Below are 18,323 nucleotides of genomic sequence, written 5' to 3'. Positions count from 1 at the left end.
AGCAAAAGTAGTTCTCAGGTTCTTGTTTGTAATTAATGTAGAGAAAAAAATGCCTATATGTGAGGCATGGGCATTTTTTTTTTTATGGGCATTATTTATTATGGGAAATGAAAGTGGTCACTACAAAGAAGTATTACTTTTAAAAAAATCTCTTCTATTAAAAGCTTCGATTTTTAAAATAACTTTGAATGCAATATACCAAAAAAATTCATTTTTTGCAATAAATGATTATATGAAAAATAAAATTAAAAACCTGTCCTTAAGCATTGGACCAAAAAATTGCAAAGAAAAAACCCTTTCATTTTCTAGACCCTATTCGTTTATTGAACAGTCCCTTCTTTCCGGATTTAACACATCAGTGACAGTCCTCTACCATATTCATTCTTTTGCTGTGCTTTCTTGACACAACCTTGCAAAGAGAAACCATCTGCAAATATTTATTAAACAAACACTAATTTCCTTGCTAATGGCAATGATTGCTTATAAATGCTTATACCATAAAAACAATCTATATTCATTAATCCTTATTATATGCTGTTCAAGATACTAAGCATTTAGTCCTCACTATAACACTACAAGAAAAGTATTGTCTTCCTCATTTGACTTAAGAGAAAACAGATTTAGTAAAGATCAATGACGTGCTAAATGTCACAAAGTGCTAAGTGCTGGAACCAGAATTTGAACCCTGAGAATTTGGTTCCAGATCCTACATCCTTACATACTAAAAGAGAACAAGATAGAATGGAAATTCTGATATTCCTCCTAAAATTAAGTTCAACTAGATTCTTTTGCTGAGGAGACATGCCAAAAATAAGGAAAAAGAAAAGCTCAACTCACTCAAACTTGGGTGGCAGCCCTGACAATGTGGTCATTTTTATTATGATAAAACAGTTCAAAATGATTTATAATAAAATTCCCTGTCTCGGGCTTTCTAGACTTCAAGTACTGAAAATAACATTCCATGAGTAATTGGGCAATAAATTTTAAATTAGCCTTCTCAGTCCGAATTGAGACACCACCCCACTCGTTGCAATAGAGAGCTGATAGCCACCACCATCGTCTATGGCAACCACAACTGCATTGATTCTATTACCAGATAACAAACGAAACACCCTATTTATAATCTGTGCAAGTCTAACAAGCTAAATCCTTGCTATGAGTCTCACACTTGCTAAATTGATGTAAGTACTTCTAGAAACAGATGCATTTCTTTATCTCTCCGTACTTTCCTAGAATTACACTAGTAATATTTAAATGACGCTTCAAACTCGACTAACAGCCTCTTGTGGATTCAAAGCAATGGAAAAAGCATAAAGTTACAATAGTAAAAAAAAAAAAATACACAAAATGAAACAGTTGGGTAGATTTATTTTTTCTTTATAAGTGAGACCACGCATGGGGATGTATGTGTATGTGTGCTGCTAAATGAATATGTGAAATGAATACTTTGAGAATACAGCTAATCCGGTCCATACTTTTCCCCATTATACTAGAAGTAGAAAAGTTGCAGAAAACATTCATGTGACTTTCCTTTATTCTAAATTTACTTTTTATTTTTTCACCCTCTTTCTGGCCACCTAGTTGAAGTTTGGTAGTAACAGATACCAGCATATTGGAGAGGAACAGTGGTGGTAATCGTGTTCTTGAACATTTGTGGATGCTGTCTCTTCTTTTCAACCTTTTCAACCTTTAAATAAATCCATATGTGTGAATACACATATGTTCATGCCTGTCTAAATATATATTGTCAGTAGCACAAACAGTTTTTATTTGTTCTTTCTTGTTGCGCATTCAAGAATTACAACTGCATTTTGAGAGAATTTAGGAATTGTTAGCTTTATGGTGTGACAGATGGTGGTCATATGGAGAGCAAGTATCTAGTTTATGAGTATGTCTTTACTTTTACTATCATCCTGAGAACCTTCTATTTCGTGGCATATTTTTACCTTTAATTCTATAATGGTACCTTGTCAACACATGAAAATATGAAGGAAAGAGAAGAACAATGTAGTCATGTAAGATGGTTTTAAGAATCAGAAGTCTCCAGTGCTCACCTCTTCATCATAAGCAAGCCAAGCAAATGAAAAATGAGTGACTGCTTAGACAAAGCACAACCACATCTGATTCTATATCCCATTTACAATGCCTAACATCTTTTCCTCATCTTAATTTGTATCCCTTCCTTTAAGGTTATTCTTGATGTACCTCAGCTGACTTTTCATCTGTATAAAAGTGTTACAAGGTGAGACACAGTTGCAAACTTCCTAAAGGTTGTCATGGCTATTCCTGACAAAACTTTAAAAAACAAAACAAAGCAAAGCAAACTCCTCAATTCTCTTCTCTAAACCACTTAGAACACCCAAACTTTCTTACCCTTTTCCCCACATATTCCAGTCTTGACTTGGTTTCTCTTACAGAAAACAAACAAACAAAAAAACCTTATAGGAGTCTAATTGATTCAGCACAGCTTATCGAATACAGCAATGAACGGGAGAAAAACCTATCTAATTTTTTACCAGATTGCGAACAGAAGACTGTGTTTCACATAGTCTCCCAGGAGGCAAGGTGATGAACTAATCATGTTGCGATCTACGAGGTCACAGCAAATAATTAAGACACTTGTTACAGTGGTCTGTGTGGTGCGATCCTGTAGCGACTCAGAATGGATTTTCCATAAATTCAAGAAAAGGTCCTTTAAAATCCTAATTTAAAACCTACATTTTAGCTAATTAAGAACAGTATGGCTCAAACTAATACATCATTTCACACTTAGTGTATTGATAATCCTGAGAACAGGAAGAGAGAAGAGAAAACCTTAATTTTTTTTCTCCTGTCCTTAGCTCTTTTAAGGTGTTTGCTGGAAAAGAAACACAGACACACTCTACTGCTTTAGTGATCAGCATGACAAAGGAAAGCATAAGGCAGTTTGCATACACTCAGTACCAATTATCTGACATTTTCACATCATAAAGCAGGTTTAAAATGCCATGGGGGAAAAAATGTTCTTCACCAAAAGAAAGAATCGCCTCGATGTGTGGTGCTGATTAACTTTAGAAGAGTTGATAAAAGATGACGAGGAATCTTTCAGGAGAGATTTTGTTTTTAAATGAAGGCAAAATCCCACATCTGTCACGCACAGCTTACATGTGGATCTGACTAAAAACAAAACATTACCACACCATACTTTCCATACCCAAGATGTGATCAGGACTTTACATACCTTATGTGGCAAGCATGATTTGCCCAATTTCACCAATAAAAATTCAAAGTACAAAGAAGAAGGTTCTACAATTTAAAAGTGACCTGAGTATTTAGTTTAGTTTAGTTTTTTTTTTAACGTGCTAGAAAAATCGAAGGCAAGCTTAAGTTTCTAAAATCATTCTGAATAATTCTGAAAATGTCTGATTTAAAATTCTGCAATTTTGACTATAGTTCTTTCATTTCAAAAATAATTCGCAAAGTTATTGCAAGATCTTTGTCATACCCTGAATATTCTTGCATTATTTCTGTAAGTCATATTATTTGCAACTTAGTTGCCAAACTGCAGCTACTTTTTTTTTTTTTTTTTTTTTTTTTTTTTTTTTTTTTTTTACTAATCTTCTTAATGTATTTAGGGAAAGAAAGTGGTTTAGGGGTAGTTTTTATTTACCTATTCTTGTATGAACAATTAGGAAGAAAGGTATAATAATAAAGGTATAAGAATGAAGTAGTTTTGCTCTAAAATATTGTTTTGTCTAATTATCCTAATACACTGCTTAATTAAGATCTAAATATATAATTTTAATTTAAATGCAGCTGAAAGTAAAGAAAAATAGCAATTCAAATTTTAAGAGAAAAATGAGAAGTATTATACAATAATCATATAGTAATCATTCTCAGCTAAATGCCACCTTCATTATCAATAAATTATTTTGTAATATACATATATATTTCTAAACAAAATAAAGGAGATAATTATATCATCTCAATAAGAACAAACAAGTGACAAAATTAACTCAACTTAAAATAACATATGAACATTATGACTGATAACTTAATAACATATAAACCAAAACTATAAAATATCTTCAAATTTTTCTAAAACATTAAAAGTCTCAAAAGCTTAAAAATTATTTCAGTAACTGGGATTCCAACTTTGCAGAGCCCAAACAATAAAATACACATCTTAATTATTGTATTATTAAATTTTTTCAATCTTATTTGGTCTTTTCTCTCATGTGAGAGAAAAGAAAAAAAAAACTTTTAAATGAATAATCCGGGAATTTTTATTTCATTTTTTTTTTCTTTTCTGCATCATAGATGGAGCAAATATTCAAGTATTATGGGAACTATCAGAAATATTATTCTTAATGTTAAATGACAATAAGTGCAATTTACTCGTAATAGTATAAAAATGAGGATAAAAATGTGAAAATACTAAACAGTATGAAAATTAATACATAGTTTCTGTCAGTGTTTTCTGTTTACCTTCACTTTGTTTCAGATTGTATAATAAATACTATATATACTGAATAGTAGGTAGACAACTATTAGTGATGAACTCTGGTAAAATAAAAATAGGAGAATTTATTTTTTTTTATTTTTTATTTTCAGATTAGGAGAATTTAAAGAGTATTAGCCATTCTATGATTTTGAGTCTCTATAAATTAAAGTACTTCCCTACAACCCACTGTAATAATTGAACTATTTAATACAGTAAAGGTTTTCAATTCCTGTGACCCCACTATCACATCACATTTAGCACCACAAATGCTGTTTTACACAAAACTGCTGTAAAAATAGACTGCTTATATGGGCACGTGACGTGTTTTGAATAGCTTCAGTACTTACTGCTGTCAATGCCTCAATCAGCACATTATCCCTACCCTCACGATTTTACAACTTAGTGATAAATATAGCAAAAGATGGCTTTTGAAGAACATTTTAGCAATTAACCATGAAATAGTCTTTTTAGAACAAATTGCTAAATTTAAATAGCACATTATCCAATAGTCAAATTACATGCTTCAATTGGAAACCTGTGTGTCTAGCTGACTTACTAACATGGATTTATATATACATTAGCAAACTATTATATCACAATATTAAGCATGTTTAATCCATCACTGCAAGTCACTTTTTATCTGGTCAAGTGTGTATATACACATACACATACATATATACATACACGTATATCATATATACATATACGTGTATGCATATACGCATATGTATATATACGTATTTAACTCTTATTTATCCAATGATCTAATTATCTTCCCAATTATATTTAACAGTGGGATAAAACCAGTAAAAGCATATCTTTTCCTGTTTTACAATGAATTCTATCTTTCAGTGAGTGACAATAAATTCCTGCCTTTTTAAATTTTATTTTGTTTCTATAAGAAAGTATTAGTTTTAAAACTATTAATTAGGTTAAAAACTACTAAAGTGTGTGACTGACATTCATTTTATTGCATATAACTGCTGGTCTTTACTCTTGGTTTCAAAACTGTTACACAGATTTATTAAACTGGAAAGTCACAAAATACCCATCAGTTATTTACTCCAGTGTATGAAAGTTTGAAAAATAGCTCCTTCTCTTGCCACCCCATGCCTTCTATAATTGTTAATTTATTACCTACCATTAAGAATCATTGGTGATATAGAAGGACCAGAAACAAGGAAACTCTTTTGGAGATTACAATAAGTCATAGAGTTGATTTGCCATATTTCATTTTTTAATGGCATTGGACAGACAAATTTCTCATTAAGAGATAAAATCAGTAAGAGCCAGTGTGAAAGTTGTAAAGATCTCATTAATAAGAATAACTAGTGTTTTATGTTACCTATACAGCAAATACTTCTGATAGTTGTTAATTCAATTTTGCTTTTCTTATTTTAACTATTTTGAAGTAGAACTTTTACATAATATTATATTTACTAATATTAATAAAATCTTTCATATGAGGGGTTGGAGAAATAAGTGATCTAAATAGGAAAAAAAAGTTTCACATTCAAAGTGCACATCTTCCTTTTTTTTCACTGGAATGACAATACAGAATATACTTCAAATCAAAGTTATCTCCGTATTAGAAAGGATGATAAGAGTTCAGCAACTAAATAAAAACATGTCAACATTTTCCCTCAAAATTCCAATCCACCAAAAATCCATAAACAACTAGTTATCTTTAAGGTTTAGAGACCGGTAATCATTACTTGTCAAAATGAAAAAGTAGATTACCTCCGGATATTTCACAACTAACTACCACTGTGTAAAGAGAAGATCAAACTTTGTTAAGTAGAAGAACAAATATTTAATTGCCGTTAATACATATTGCTGTTGTCCACCAATGGACTTTTATTTAAACCCTTTCTATCTGTGGAAGGTACACGGTGTACATGGGTGATGACCCTTGAAATTAACAATATTAATATTCTGAGGTGTCCCACAGGACTAGTTAAAAAAAGTGTTACATCAATATCACAAAGAAGGTTGCATTCTATTGTTAAAAGCTGAATTACAGAAGCTATCTTATTTATTAATAAATAAGAAATTCAACAATATTACTTTTCAACACTTGGTGAAAGATTTTTTTCTTCATTGTTACTCCTTAAGTTATTTTGATCTATGTTAAATCATGAGCTTTGTACATACTAACAGATTACATGTACGTAGAAACAAAACATACCACACCACCCAGGGTTTCAGATATGAAGAAAAGCTTTTAGCAACAAACTGTTATCACCAGATTGTGAAACTGAACAGGCATCCTTAATAACTCTGCCTGTATACCCCCAGCACATCACCTTAGCAACAGGAGAGGAAAAACCGTGACTTTAAGTCTCCATAGAGTAAGAAAGCTGTTGCTAAGCAAACATTACAACCAAAAATATAGAAAACTGTAGCTTGTTTTTTGAGAACTACTTCACAAGTTTAATAATTTAATTGGCCCAGTGCACTTTAACCTGGATACCCAAACCGGATGAGAAGTGAAAGCAAGTCCACTTCCACATCCCACAAATTAGCAGTTACCTTGCATCCACCTCAAGTCAAAAACCAGCTAAGGACCAACCGAGAGAGACTGTCTTCTCTCTTGCTCTTGACCTCTCTTATCCTCCTTATCTAGTTGATTTTACACTTTACCCATGTCATTGGTTAAGATCTAAAACAACGACTTGCTTACGCCCCAAAGTCTCCAGTCTCCGAATGTGTGCCCCGCAAATACTTGGGAGAAAACCCAAGGCCACCCACCCTGCGCTCGCTTGCTGTGCCCCAGCCAGCTGCACGCCTTACCAATCCTCTGGTGAGCGTTCTCCGGATGGCACTTACCTGCTGCTCCCCGGGTTCCGTAGATTTCACCAGGTGCTTATCCTTGTACAGAGACCACAGACCAATATTGGGCAGGAAAATTAAAGCCACCATGAATAAGAAAGTCATCTGCAGAAATCTCTTCTGTTTCCTCTTCATTGCAAGTGATAACAGAGAAGAAAAGTTAAAGGAGATGGCTCCCTGCCTGCTTCTTGTGTTTAATGCCAAAGTCCTTTCCTCTCCCCTGCGAAGCACCAGAAACTGAGGAGAAGCTAAAAACTTTTGTTGCGTGCTCAGCACCAATCTGCACGATTCAGAGGGAGTTGGGCATCTGCAGAACAAACGCACAGTTACTTTCCCCCCCCAGAAAACTATGACGAAGGCATTATCTATTGGCTTAGAAGTAAATGACTTGACTGAGGAAATCATTAAGCCTCTCTGAAAATACAGCAATGGAGTAAATATGCTCCTTTCTCACATAATCCTAAGTTAACGAAAGTCTACAGCATGCTAGATAGGCAAGAACACAGGAGTTGTGGGGCGCGCCCCCCTTGGTGGGGGAGGGCCGGGCTGGGGAGAGGAGACGGGAGCGGGTCAGTGGGGGGGAGGACTGCGTGGAGGAAGCGGTCAGCCCCGGCAGGTGTCAGGAAGAAGAGCGTCTGCTTTGGACATTGGGACGTCACCTTCCTCGTCCTCCCCGAACGTCTCCTCCGGAGCTCCCCGCGGGATAACCCACCTGAACTCGGGGCCAACTCCCCGGGAAGCCAGCGTGCCGGCGGGCTCCGCACGGATGCGGGTCGCCGGCCCCGGGGCGCAAGTCCTGTGCGGATGGAGGTTGGCAAACTCCTGGGTGCCCGCGCGCGGTCCTCACTCCGCTCGGCGGGCAGCGGCTCCCGAGCGCGGAACCTGCTGGAAGGGAGGCTACAGATGTCAGCGGAGCCCAGCCAGGAACTGGAGGCGCCCTCGGAACGTGCTGCTCCGCGCAGTCAGCGCTGTGCCATCAATCTCTTCGCCTTCGCCGTGACGCTCTCACGCGCCGCTCTTCATGTTACCATTCTTTTCCGGCAGCGGAGCGAACCCCGAGGAACATCGCGAGCGCCCACAGGGCGGTGGGGTCCGCCTCCCCTCCCGCGGAGGGGCTGGAGCGGGGCGAAGGCGCGTGTGCGCCGGGCTGGGCGGTGCGCGAGGGCGCGCGGGGGTGCGCGGAGGGCGAGCGGCGGGCGCTGCTCCCTCCCTCCCGGCCGCCCGCTCCCCGCTCCCCGCTCCCCGCTCCCCGCTCGCCGCCGCCCGCCTTCCGCCGAGACGCTGCTGGGGCCGACCACGTGCGGGAGCCCGAGCCCGAGCCCGAGCCCGGGAGCCGAGGGGCGCGGAGGGGAGGGGAGGGGAGGGGAGGGGAGGGGCGGGCCGCCGCGAGGGGCGGGCAGTTCCCCCGGGCCCAGACCCTGGGGAAGGTGGAAGACGAGGGCGAAGACGCTGCGGGACGGGGACTCGCACCTGCCGGCCTCTGTCTCCGCCGGCGCTTTTCGGAGCATCCTTTCGGGGGCAGAGATAGCAGCGCCCCCACTCATCTCACGCAGAAGGCGCCAGGCCAGAGACTCCGGAGGAAAAGTCGCCGGGCTCGCGGGCTGACCCCGGTCCTTCTCCGGTGCGGGCGGAGCGCAGCGCGGGGGCGCCCCGAGGCTGGGCCGCTGCCGCCCAGAGGGGCTCCCCGGGCACCTGTCCCGCCGCTCGGGCCAGGTACGTGCGGGGGGTGGAGGAGGACGACGCCGAGGCGAGGCAGCAGCTCTGGAGCGACTCCGCGGAGACCCGGGGCGCGTCCAGGGCGTGCAGGCACCCGGGGCCCCGCGATGTGGCGGCGGCGCGGCGCTCCTCCCCCGCCCGGCTCGCCCGCGCCCCGCGCGCTTTATTGCTGCAAGGGCTGCCTGGCCCCCGACCTCGCACTCTCCTCCCGTGGTCCCCGGAAAATGTGAGGACTCGAGGTCGGTCTCAGGCAGCAGGGACTCCTGCGTCTCCCCAACATGCAGATGCACCGCGCCCCCGGGCGCACACGCGCGGACCGGGGGGTCCTCTCCAAGACACCTGCGTGCCTGGCGGCGTGCGCTGGGTACTCTTGGACCCTGAGAGCTCAGGGCTCCTGAAGGAACCGGGACTTGGTGAGGCGACAGGCGTGCCTGCACTGCCCCCTGCATCAGCCCTGTCTAGAGCCTAAAAGAAGCGCCATGGCCATCCCTTTGTTACAGGCTAGATGTGATGCCCACATACTTGGGATAGAGGAGACTGTGGGCCCCAGAACGGTATTTTGGTCTTTTCTCTCTTCTTTCCTTCCTCTCTTCATCTGCTCACTCGCTCCCTGTTCGTACCCCCCCCCCCCCGCCCGCCTCCCTCTGCCTCCCACTTCTACTCTCTCTATCCGTGGCTCACTTGAGAAAGACACAGATGTGAGTGTGAAGAGTTATGCCTTCAACTCCTCACGTTATAATTTTAAAATGTATTTGAACAATAAATATTGGCTCTATGACTGCATGAATAAAGCTTTGTGCCGCAATATTTGTCTTTGTGAATCACTTGCATTTCAAAAGAGTATATAAACAGGTTTCGTAAGTGTTTTTAAATATGTCCTTTATGTGTAGACCAGTTACCCTTCAATTTTACACAAATGCAAGAATCCAGAGAGCAAGGGACTTAATTCCTCACCCCCCCTTACACACACGTGCTCATACACACACACACACACACACACACACACTCTGCCTTTTCCATTTTGCATTATTTAAAAACCTTTTTCTCTCTTAGCAAGTGCAGTTCTGAAACATAGAAATATGAATTTGGAGAAGCAACATAGGGAGAGATTTTGCTGGGAGGCTTGGTCCTCGAGGAAAGATTTTGGAGATTTATTTAAGTATATTGGACATTTTCTGCCTTACAGTTAAGTTATTAACAATTAAAAATAAAAGCACCCAAAAGAATACTTGGAATTAGAAAAATAAAAGTCCTTCACATTTTGAATAACGTTGGTTTCTTTATACCCAAAACAAAACAAAACAAAAAAGCTCTGTATCACAAATAGACATATTGTCATATTGTCAATCTGTTTACTAAATCCAGGATTCTGACTTGAATTGTGCTTCATTGTTGTTACACTAGTAAATGGCCTTGTGAACAGTACCCATTCCCAGGGCATTATTAGTGTCAGTGAATGGGTATAATCACTGTTAGGTCCCACATCAAGTACATGCAGAATACGAGGCAGAAACTAGAGGAAGAAAATTAGTATGTTCATCCCTTTTACTGTGTAGCTTTAATCACTTTTGCTTTTTCCTTTATTTATTTATTTATTTATTTATTTATTTATTTGAATCATGTCATGATTTTCATTCAATCTGGTCTTCTTTTATAATTCCATGTATAAATTTCCGATAGATGACAATGATTCTAACTAAAATTGATATTTTAGGTTCAATTTACAAACAAACACTTGTCAGATAATCCAGATTAAATAGATATATTATTTTTATGTCGTTATTAATATTGGTTTCATCAAAATCTTATGTCTTTAAAATTTGTCTTCTATTCAAAGCCCCCTTTTTACTTCTGTTTGCTTCTCCATTTTGTTATGATTCCCCTGGGAATGTCAGGTAATCAGAGTCCCATGTGCCTAGCAATGTGTTAATAGCTACAGGGACACCTGGGAAGCAAACAGCAATATCTGTTGCCATGAATAATTTATAGTCTAGTTGAAAATGTAATATAAAGGCAATTAGAATAAATTGGAAAGGGGCAGAAGGAAATTGCTTAGTTATAGCTCTACTCCAAAATGTGATGACTTAAAACAACTATTTCACTCTCTCAGTTCTTTTCATTTGAATGGGCTCAGCTAGGCAGTTGTGTTTTGAGTGATGAAGGCTGGGTCCTAGGACTTAGGTCTTGCTGGGCCAGGATGGCTCCCTCACACAGGTAGCAGTTGGCACGGTCAGCTGGAAGATCATCCGGGCCAATCATTTGGAGCCTCTCAATTCTCTACATGACCCTTCCACATAGTCTGAGCTTCTCACAGTATGGTGGCCAGGATCCAAAAGGGAACAACATCCCAAGAATCTGTACTCCAAGAGGGAGAAAACAAAAACTGCCAAGTCCTCTTAAAGGCCCAGAATTAGAACCACCTCACTTTTGCAGTGGTCACAGAACCAGCCCAGATTCTCCAGAGCAGGTGGTGGTGAAATTATGGGGATCAAACTGACCTCTCAGTGAGAGATTTGACCTTTAACTCACGATAGATATTCAAAGGCATAGAGGTAGGAATTCCTAAGGAAGGCCTAACCAGATTAGACACTGGATGATGAGATGTAATGGGCAAAAGTTTTCATAGGTTGGATTGAATCAAAGTATTCATTTCTACAAAGATAGTGAATTAACTTTTAGTTAAAAAATAGGGTTGTTATGGGGTGCCTGGGTGATTCAGTCAGTTAAACATCTGACTCTTAAAAAAAAAAAAATCTGACTCTTGATTTTGGCTCAGGTCATGATCTCAGGGTCATGAGATTGCCATGCATAGAGGGCTCCACACTCAGAGGAGAGCCTGCTGCTCAACAAAACTGGAAAAATAAGTTTATTCTTTTATTTTAAAAACTGATGACATGACTGGAATTTAATTTGAAATCATTCACCTTGGATCCTAATATGGTGGTGTTCATTTTCACTGAGATGAGTTTTTTCCAAGGTTTTATCAGAAGGCAGAGACACTAGAGCATGAAGTTAATGTGTCTAGAAATGGAGGCATATTCCAATCTTCTCCAGTGATGATGTCTGGAATATGAAAACTCTTGAAAGTTTTCAATCTGAATACACTACTACAATATTTTGATATTAGCATACCTTTAGCTAAGTTATCTCAGTTTTTGAAGAAAAAATGATTTTGTAGTGAAAAACAGGAATGTATTAAATAGCAATTTTAGTAATGGTACAGTTAAATTATACAATTCATTTTTGTGGAATTAAAACATACTTTAAGGAATCTCCTTAATTCTTTTTTGCTGGAATGTCAAATGCTTTCTACTACACCGTAGAAAGAAGTAAGAACCAACTTAAATATCAAAACATGGTAATACCCAGTCTCTATCATTGCTGAAATTCTTCACCAAAAAGCCCTGAGTCAATTTCTATATATATGCAAGTGCTGTTGGGCAGAGGTTGCAAAGATGAACATTCTTGCAGAATTTTTAGCACCACAAGGGATTTAAAGGTGTTTGCAGTTAAATGTGGTGCAAATTAAAAAGTGACAAATGCTAAAAGAAAAAGGTTGTTTCTTTTTTGGCCTAAATACTTTCTAACTAGACTTTATGGTGTTTAAACTCTTAGTAGTTAATTTTACCTCTGAATATGTGTTTTTCTTTCCCTTTAACAATAGACCATACCTTGATTTGAATCTTTCCCTATATATTTAGCTATCAAACATTTATTTAGGATTTACTATATGCTAGACATTTATATAAGCATTTCTTAGGCATAAGTCATTTAATTTTGTAAACAATCTTCTTATGTAGGTTCTATTACTACCTCCATTTAATAGCCTGGAAAACTATGGCAAGGAAATGATAAGCATCTTGTTCAAATAAGTGCTAGTAAGTGCTAGGGCAGGAATTTTAACCAGATTCCACAATCTTGATCACTGCATTGTATTACCTAAAAATTTTTCTGACAAATATGTTAATTCATTTTCTTTCTTCTTTCTTTCTTTCTTTCTTTCTTTCTTTCTTTCTTTCTTTCTCTCTCTCTCTCTCTCTCTCTCTCTCTCTCTCTCTCTCTCCATCTCTCTCTTTCTCTTATTTCATTTTTACTTTTGGGAGAAGATTAAAGGAACTAAGCAAAAGAACCGAATTTAGAAGAGATGATAGTACAGGTTTATAACCTTGAAGCTTCTTTGTTCTTTTTCTCTTTTTTTCTTCTCTATTTTTTTTTTTTTTTTTTTGGTTGGGAGTGTTAAAAAGAAGGTTATACTGAAGATAAAGTTACATAATAAACTATCCTTTGATATTTTACACAATATATAAATATAACTATATTCTTAGTTTGCATGATTTTAATTTTATATAATTACATATGAGATTTCTAGCTTAGATTTGACCTTTATCATATACAGTATTTGCACCTTCCACCTTTTACAAAGAGTGTTTAACATACATTATGCCTTTAAAATGTTTGTGCTAAACAAAGTTCATCTGTTTATTTCAGTGAAAAGTCTAAATATTATTTGAATGATGAAATCAGGTGGCTTTAAATAAATTTAATATTAATTTTGAAGAAAAGATTCTTCATAATAATGCAGTACAAAATTCAAAAATGGAAATTTTAAAAAGTTATAATTAATATAAGCGAAGCCAATAAAACATGCTTAAGAAGTCACTAAATAGTATATGGCATGTTATAATTTTTTTTTGAGAAAGACTAAAGAATGTCAGACACACATTATGTATTGAATATTAAAATTTTTCTGACGATACTTATGGACATGAAAAAATAACCTTAAAAATATAAACTTCGTTTGGGGTCTGCCGCAGAAACCAGATGAGAAGGGGACGTCATCGTTCGGAAAGCGTCGCAATAAGATGCACACGTTGTGCCGCCGCTGTGGCTCTAAGGCCTACCACCTTCAGAAGTCCACCTGCGGCAAGTGTCGCTACCCTGCCAAGTGGAAGAGAAAGTATAACTGGGGTGCCAAGGCTAAAAGACGGAATACCACTGGGACCGGCCGAATGAGGCACCTAAAAATTGTATACCACAGATACAGGCATGGATTCCGTGGAGGCACGACACCTAAGCCCAAGAGGGCAGCTGTTGCAGCATCCAGTTCATCTTAAGGATTTCAACAATTAGTCAAAATAAACGTTCTGGTTTTAAAAAGTAAATATATATATATAAACTTCTTATTACAACTTGAGATATACTGATAACAATTCACAGACATTTATTGAATACACAATCCAGGTACTGGAGATGCAATGGTGAACATCACGGACAAAACTCTGCCTTCAGACTTTTAACAGGAACAAGTCAAGTGTAGATTACAAGTTAGAACAAGTGGTGGTTAAAAATTAAGACATGGAGAAAAATAAGGAAGTAAAGAGGAGTAGAGCAATCCAGGAGGAGAAGTGGTATAATTTCAAATAAAGCATAAGAGAAAGTCCTCACTGAGTAAGTAATCATTGAAACAAGTATCTAAAGGAAGCAGGGAAGTGAACTTGGATTCCAAGGAGATGGAATTCCAAGTAGCGGAAGCAGCAAATGGAGGGTTCTTTGGTGGGTTTGTCCGGGATGTGAGTGAACAGCAAAGAAAGTGCTTTGGAAACAAAGAGCAGGAAGGAAGGAGATGGTGATGTTGAGGAATGAGGTGGGGAGTCAGATCAGATATTATAATCTATGTAGACAAAGATTTAAATCTATAGGAGAAAGTTGGCTTTTAGTCTGAGTGGGATGGGAAGCCACTGAGAGGATGTGAGTAGAGATTAACACAATCTGACATATTTTTTTTCTGATTTACTTTTTAACAAGATCATCCTGGCTGCTGAGTTGAAAATAGATTATAGGATAGACAGGAAAGAAGTTGTGTTAATCCAAAGGAAATGGTGTCCCTATCAGGGTGATAGCAGTGGAAATGAAGAAAAGACTTGAAAAATTCTCACTATAAAACTACACTGAATAGTTGTAGGAACCAATATGGGGTGTGAGAGACAGAGAGAGCCCAAGATACTCCAAGTTTTGTTCTATACTCCTGTAAGGCTGGAATTATCTTTTACTGAGATAGGAAGACATTAGGAGAAACAGGCTTGAGAGAGATCAGGTGTTTGATTGGACTTACTGAAATGGCATAGCTAATTATAGAAATGTTGAATAAGTGTTTGGATATAAGATTTTGGAATTGATAGGGATAGAGAACTATGGAATTAAAGTTGAGGATATAACTCTGGAAGTCCTTAGAGCACTTAAAGCCATAAAGGTTATAAGATTATCAAGAGACTGAGTGCAAATAGATAATAGAACAATAAAAGTACTCCAACAATTAAAGCTTGGGGAGATGAAGAGAAACAAGCAAAAGACCTTGAGAGGTAGTAGTTGGTGAGGTTTGTGGAAAACCACAAGAGTCAAATGAAGAGACAGTCTCAAAGAGAAGGAAGTGATCAGATCTATCAAAGTTGGTAAGTCAAATAAGATGAAGTTGAAAAAAAATCATCACTGGATTTAGTAATTGTAAAATTTCCTTATCCCATTAGGAACTAGGCAGATAGCATCAAGTGCAGCCAAAAAATAACAGTCTAGATAAAAGAAAGGATGATCTCTACAGAAAATCTGATAATAAAGTTTTAATTAGCATACTTATGTTAAGCATTTAATGACCAAAGCAAGGAATGTATTTAATTTTGTGTGATACAAGTGCATTTATCTCTGAAAGCAATTATCAAAAGAAAATGAAAAGATTCTAAACATCACTAGTTTATGGAAATTTAAGTTATTTTCTTCCTTACCGTGAAACTAAGACACAATGATTTTAAACCCATTGCACATAAGCCTGTAGCTTTTAATGACAACATCAAAAAAAGAGTAAAGGTCATGGGTTAGCCATCTTGTCTTCTCACCCTGTCTGATCAACTTGAAGGTTGAGAGTTAGGTACTCATTAATGTGCTCAGCAAATTATATCAAGAAATTACTCTTCCAGAGACTGTTTTGGACCAATTTCCATCATCCAAACAAATTCAAGTCTTGGAAGATTTCAGGTCTCATGCATGCATTTCTGTCTCCCCCCCCCACCCCCCCTCCATCCTCTGGAAGTCCTTGAGGATCTAATTTAACCAGATACTCAATCTCTCTCTGTCTGTCTGTCTCTCCCTTTCTGTCTCTCTGTCTCTCTCTTGCTCACACACACACACACACAATTTCCATCAGCATGACTATGCAGCAAAAAATATCTCCTAATGCCCTTAAATGCATTTTATTAATAAAAGACAACTATTATTGCACATGGACAGATATATTAAAGTATTGAAAGAAAGTAAAGTATTAAAGTATAAAGAAGAAAGAAAGAAAGAAGAAAGAAAGAAAGAAAGAAAGAAAGAAAGAAAGAAGAAGAAAGAAAGAAGAAAGAAAGAAAGAAAGAAAGAAAGGAGAAAGAAAGAAGAAAGAAAGAAAGAAAGAAAGAAAGAAAGAAAGAAAGAAAGAAAGAAAGAAAAAAAAGAAAGAAAGAAAGGAGAAAGAAAGAAAGAAAGAAAGGAGAAAGAAAGAAAGAAAGAAAGAAAGAAAGAAAGAAAGAAAGAAAGAAAGAAAAGAAAGAAAGAAAGAAAGAAAGAAAGAAAGAAAGAAAGAAAGAAAGAAAGAAAGAAAGAAAGAAAGAAAAAGAAAGAAAGGCACTGGGTTGCCCGGGTGTCTCAGCAGTTTAGCGCAGCCTGGAGACCCGGGATCAAGTCCCATGTCAGGCTCCCTGCATGGAGCCTGCTTCTCCCTCTGCCTGCATCTCTGCCTCTCTCTCTCTCTCTCTCTCTCTCTGTGTATCTCATGAATAAATAAATAAAATCTTAAAAGAAAGAAAGGCACTAACTGGGGACAAATGCAAATGAATACGTAGTGCATCTTAACACCTTTATATCTTTTATGAAGTTCATGATGGTATATGACTATCAAATTCTACCAGTAGCTACTTTTCACTTTTTTCCTATTCCTTATGTCATTCTGTCTGAACATTTCAGTTCTGATTCTATCAATTATCTATCATCTATCTATCTCAGAAAAAGAAAGAGAACCCTCAAAGTAAAAGTGGGCTCATGTTAATCATGTCTAATGTGCTTACAAATTGCATCAACAATTCTAATACCTAGATTATTTGTAACTTACACTGGTTGGAATCTGCGGTTTTGCCTCCAGACAAGTAAATATAATCTTTTGAGATCCCTTTGAGAAGCCCTAAGAGATAGCTTAGTGGTAGTAAAAAGAGCAAAGAGGATGAGGAAAGTCTGTGTTCAAACCCCACTTTCATTACTCACCATCTCAAATGACCTGGAAAGACATTTAACGATACTGAGCATCTTCTTACAAAACTGGAATTGGAAAATTATACCTATTTCAAGAGTTACTGTGATGACCAAAACTGACAATGTTCTATGAGATGTTAGAGTTCCTCTAATATAAAGTTTAATTTATATAGGCAGAATAGAATCAAAATAAGCATGCAGATAATGAGACCTTTTAAATTCCTTATCATGATGTTTCTCTTTCATATAAATTGCAGTGGGAATTATATTTAATCCAATAGTCAGTCTATCCCTCAAGACAGAAGAAAAGGATCCTTTCAAATCAAATCTGTTGGCAACATTTACTTTGAGCTACACGCCACAGTAACTTGATCAATACAAAAAACTTTCTAGTGCACTAAGTATATATACTACTAAGTAGTTAATAATTAAAGTTTCAGAAAAAATAATAAATTAATATTACTACTAATAATGTAGGCTTAGTTCTGCAATCAATAATCCTGTTTGGTGGGGCACCTGAGTGGCTCAGTGGTTGAGCATCTGCCTCTGGCTCAGGTCGTGATCCTGAGGTCCTGGAATCGAGTTTGCATCAGGGCTCCCTCAGGGGACCCTGCTTCTCTCTTTGCCTCTGTCTCTGCCTCTCTCTGTGTGTCTCTTATGAATAAATAAATAAAATATTTTTAAAAAAATCCTGCTTGGTAAGTGCTTCTTTATGTGTCAGGCACATTGTTCAGCATATTTTACATTTTTTATCTAATTCAGTTTTTACAAAACTTATGTATCATCTCTACTTTAGTTAGAATTCTCCCCATTTTAAACACAAGGTAACCAAAGAACAGAAAGAAAGGGAATTTACAAAAAGTTGGTTAGCTGGGAGGTGGGTGGGGGGTGGGAATGACTGGGTGACGGGCACTGAGGGGGGCACTTGATGGGATGAGCACTGGGTGTTATGCTATATGTTAGCAAATTGAACTCCAATTAAAAAATATGTAAACAAATAAAAATTAAAAAATTGAAG

At 37.9% G+C, this 18,323-nt stretch overlaps 2 protein-coding genes across 2 annotated transcripts in view; one reads left to right on the top strand and one right to left on the bottom strand.

Moving 5' to 3' along the window:
• Nucleotides 1-8,559, bottom strand: part of GALNTL6 (polypeptide N-acetylgalactosaminyltransferase like 6) — a 1,162,298-nt gene extending 1,153,739 nt beyond the window's left edge. Inside the window, exons 1-2 of the mRNA XM_077868561.1 lie at nucleotides 8,028-8,559; nucleotides 7,313-7,622 (exon numbers count right to left, since the gene is read on the bottom strand). Coding sequence (XP_077724687.1) covers nucleotides 7,313-7,450 — 138 coding nt within the window. The 5' untranslated portion in view covers nucleotides 7,451-7,622; nucleotides 8,028-8,559. The remainder of the gene's footprint in view (nucleotides 1-7,312; nucleotides 7,623-8,027) is intronic.
• Nucleotides 8,560-9,510: 951 nt separating this feature from the next.
• LOC144296615 (large ribosomal subunit protein eL37-like) lies at nucleotides 9,511-14,193 on the top strand. Its single transcript, XM_077869707.1, has 2 exons — nucleotides 9,511-9,585; nucleotides 13,846-14,193. The coding sequence occupies exons 1-2, from the start codon at nucleotides 9,511-9,513 to the stop codon at nucleotides 14,143-14,145; spliced, it is 375 nt and encodes a 124-aa protein (XP_077725833.1). The 3' UTR covers nucleotides 14,146-14,193.
• The last annotated feature ends 4,130 nt before the right edge of the window (nucleotides 14,194-18,323 follow it).

The sequence above is a fragment of the Canis aureus genome, chromosome 24 (assembly GCF_053574225.1).
Source record: "Canis aureus isolate CA01 chromosome 24, VMU_Caureus_v.1.0, whole genome shotgun sequence".
Lineage (NCBI taxonomy): Eukaryota > Metazoa > Chordata > Mammalia > Carnivora > Canidae > Canis > Canis aureus.
Note: the sequence above shows the minus strand (reverse complement) of the source record. Positions and strands in the feature narration are given on the sequence as shown.

What these genes read in the sequence shown, in the direction of transcription:
- LOC144296615 (XM_077869707.1), top strand. Translation starts at nt 9,511, where the DNA reads ATGGCCATCCCTTTGTTACAGGCTAGATGTGATGCCCACATACTTGGG. An exon ending in AGACTGTGGGCCCCAGAACG is followed by an intron (nt 9,586 to 13,845) that starts GTATTTTGGTCT and finishes GGTCTGCCGCAG; the next exon opens with AAACCAGATGAGAAGGGGAC.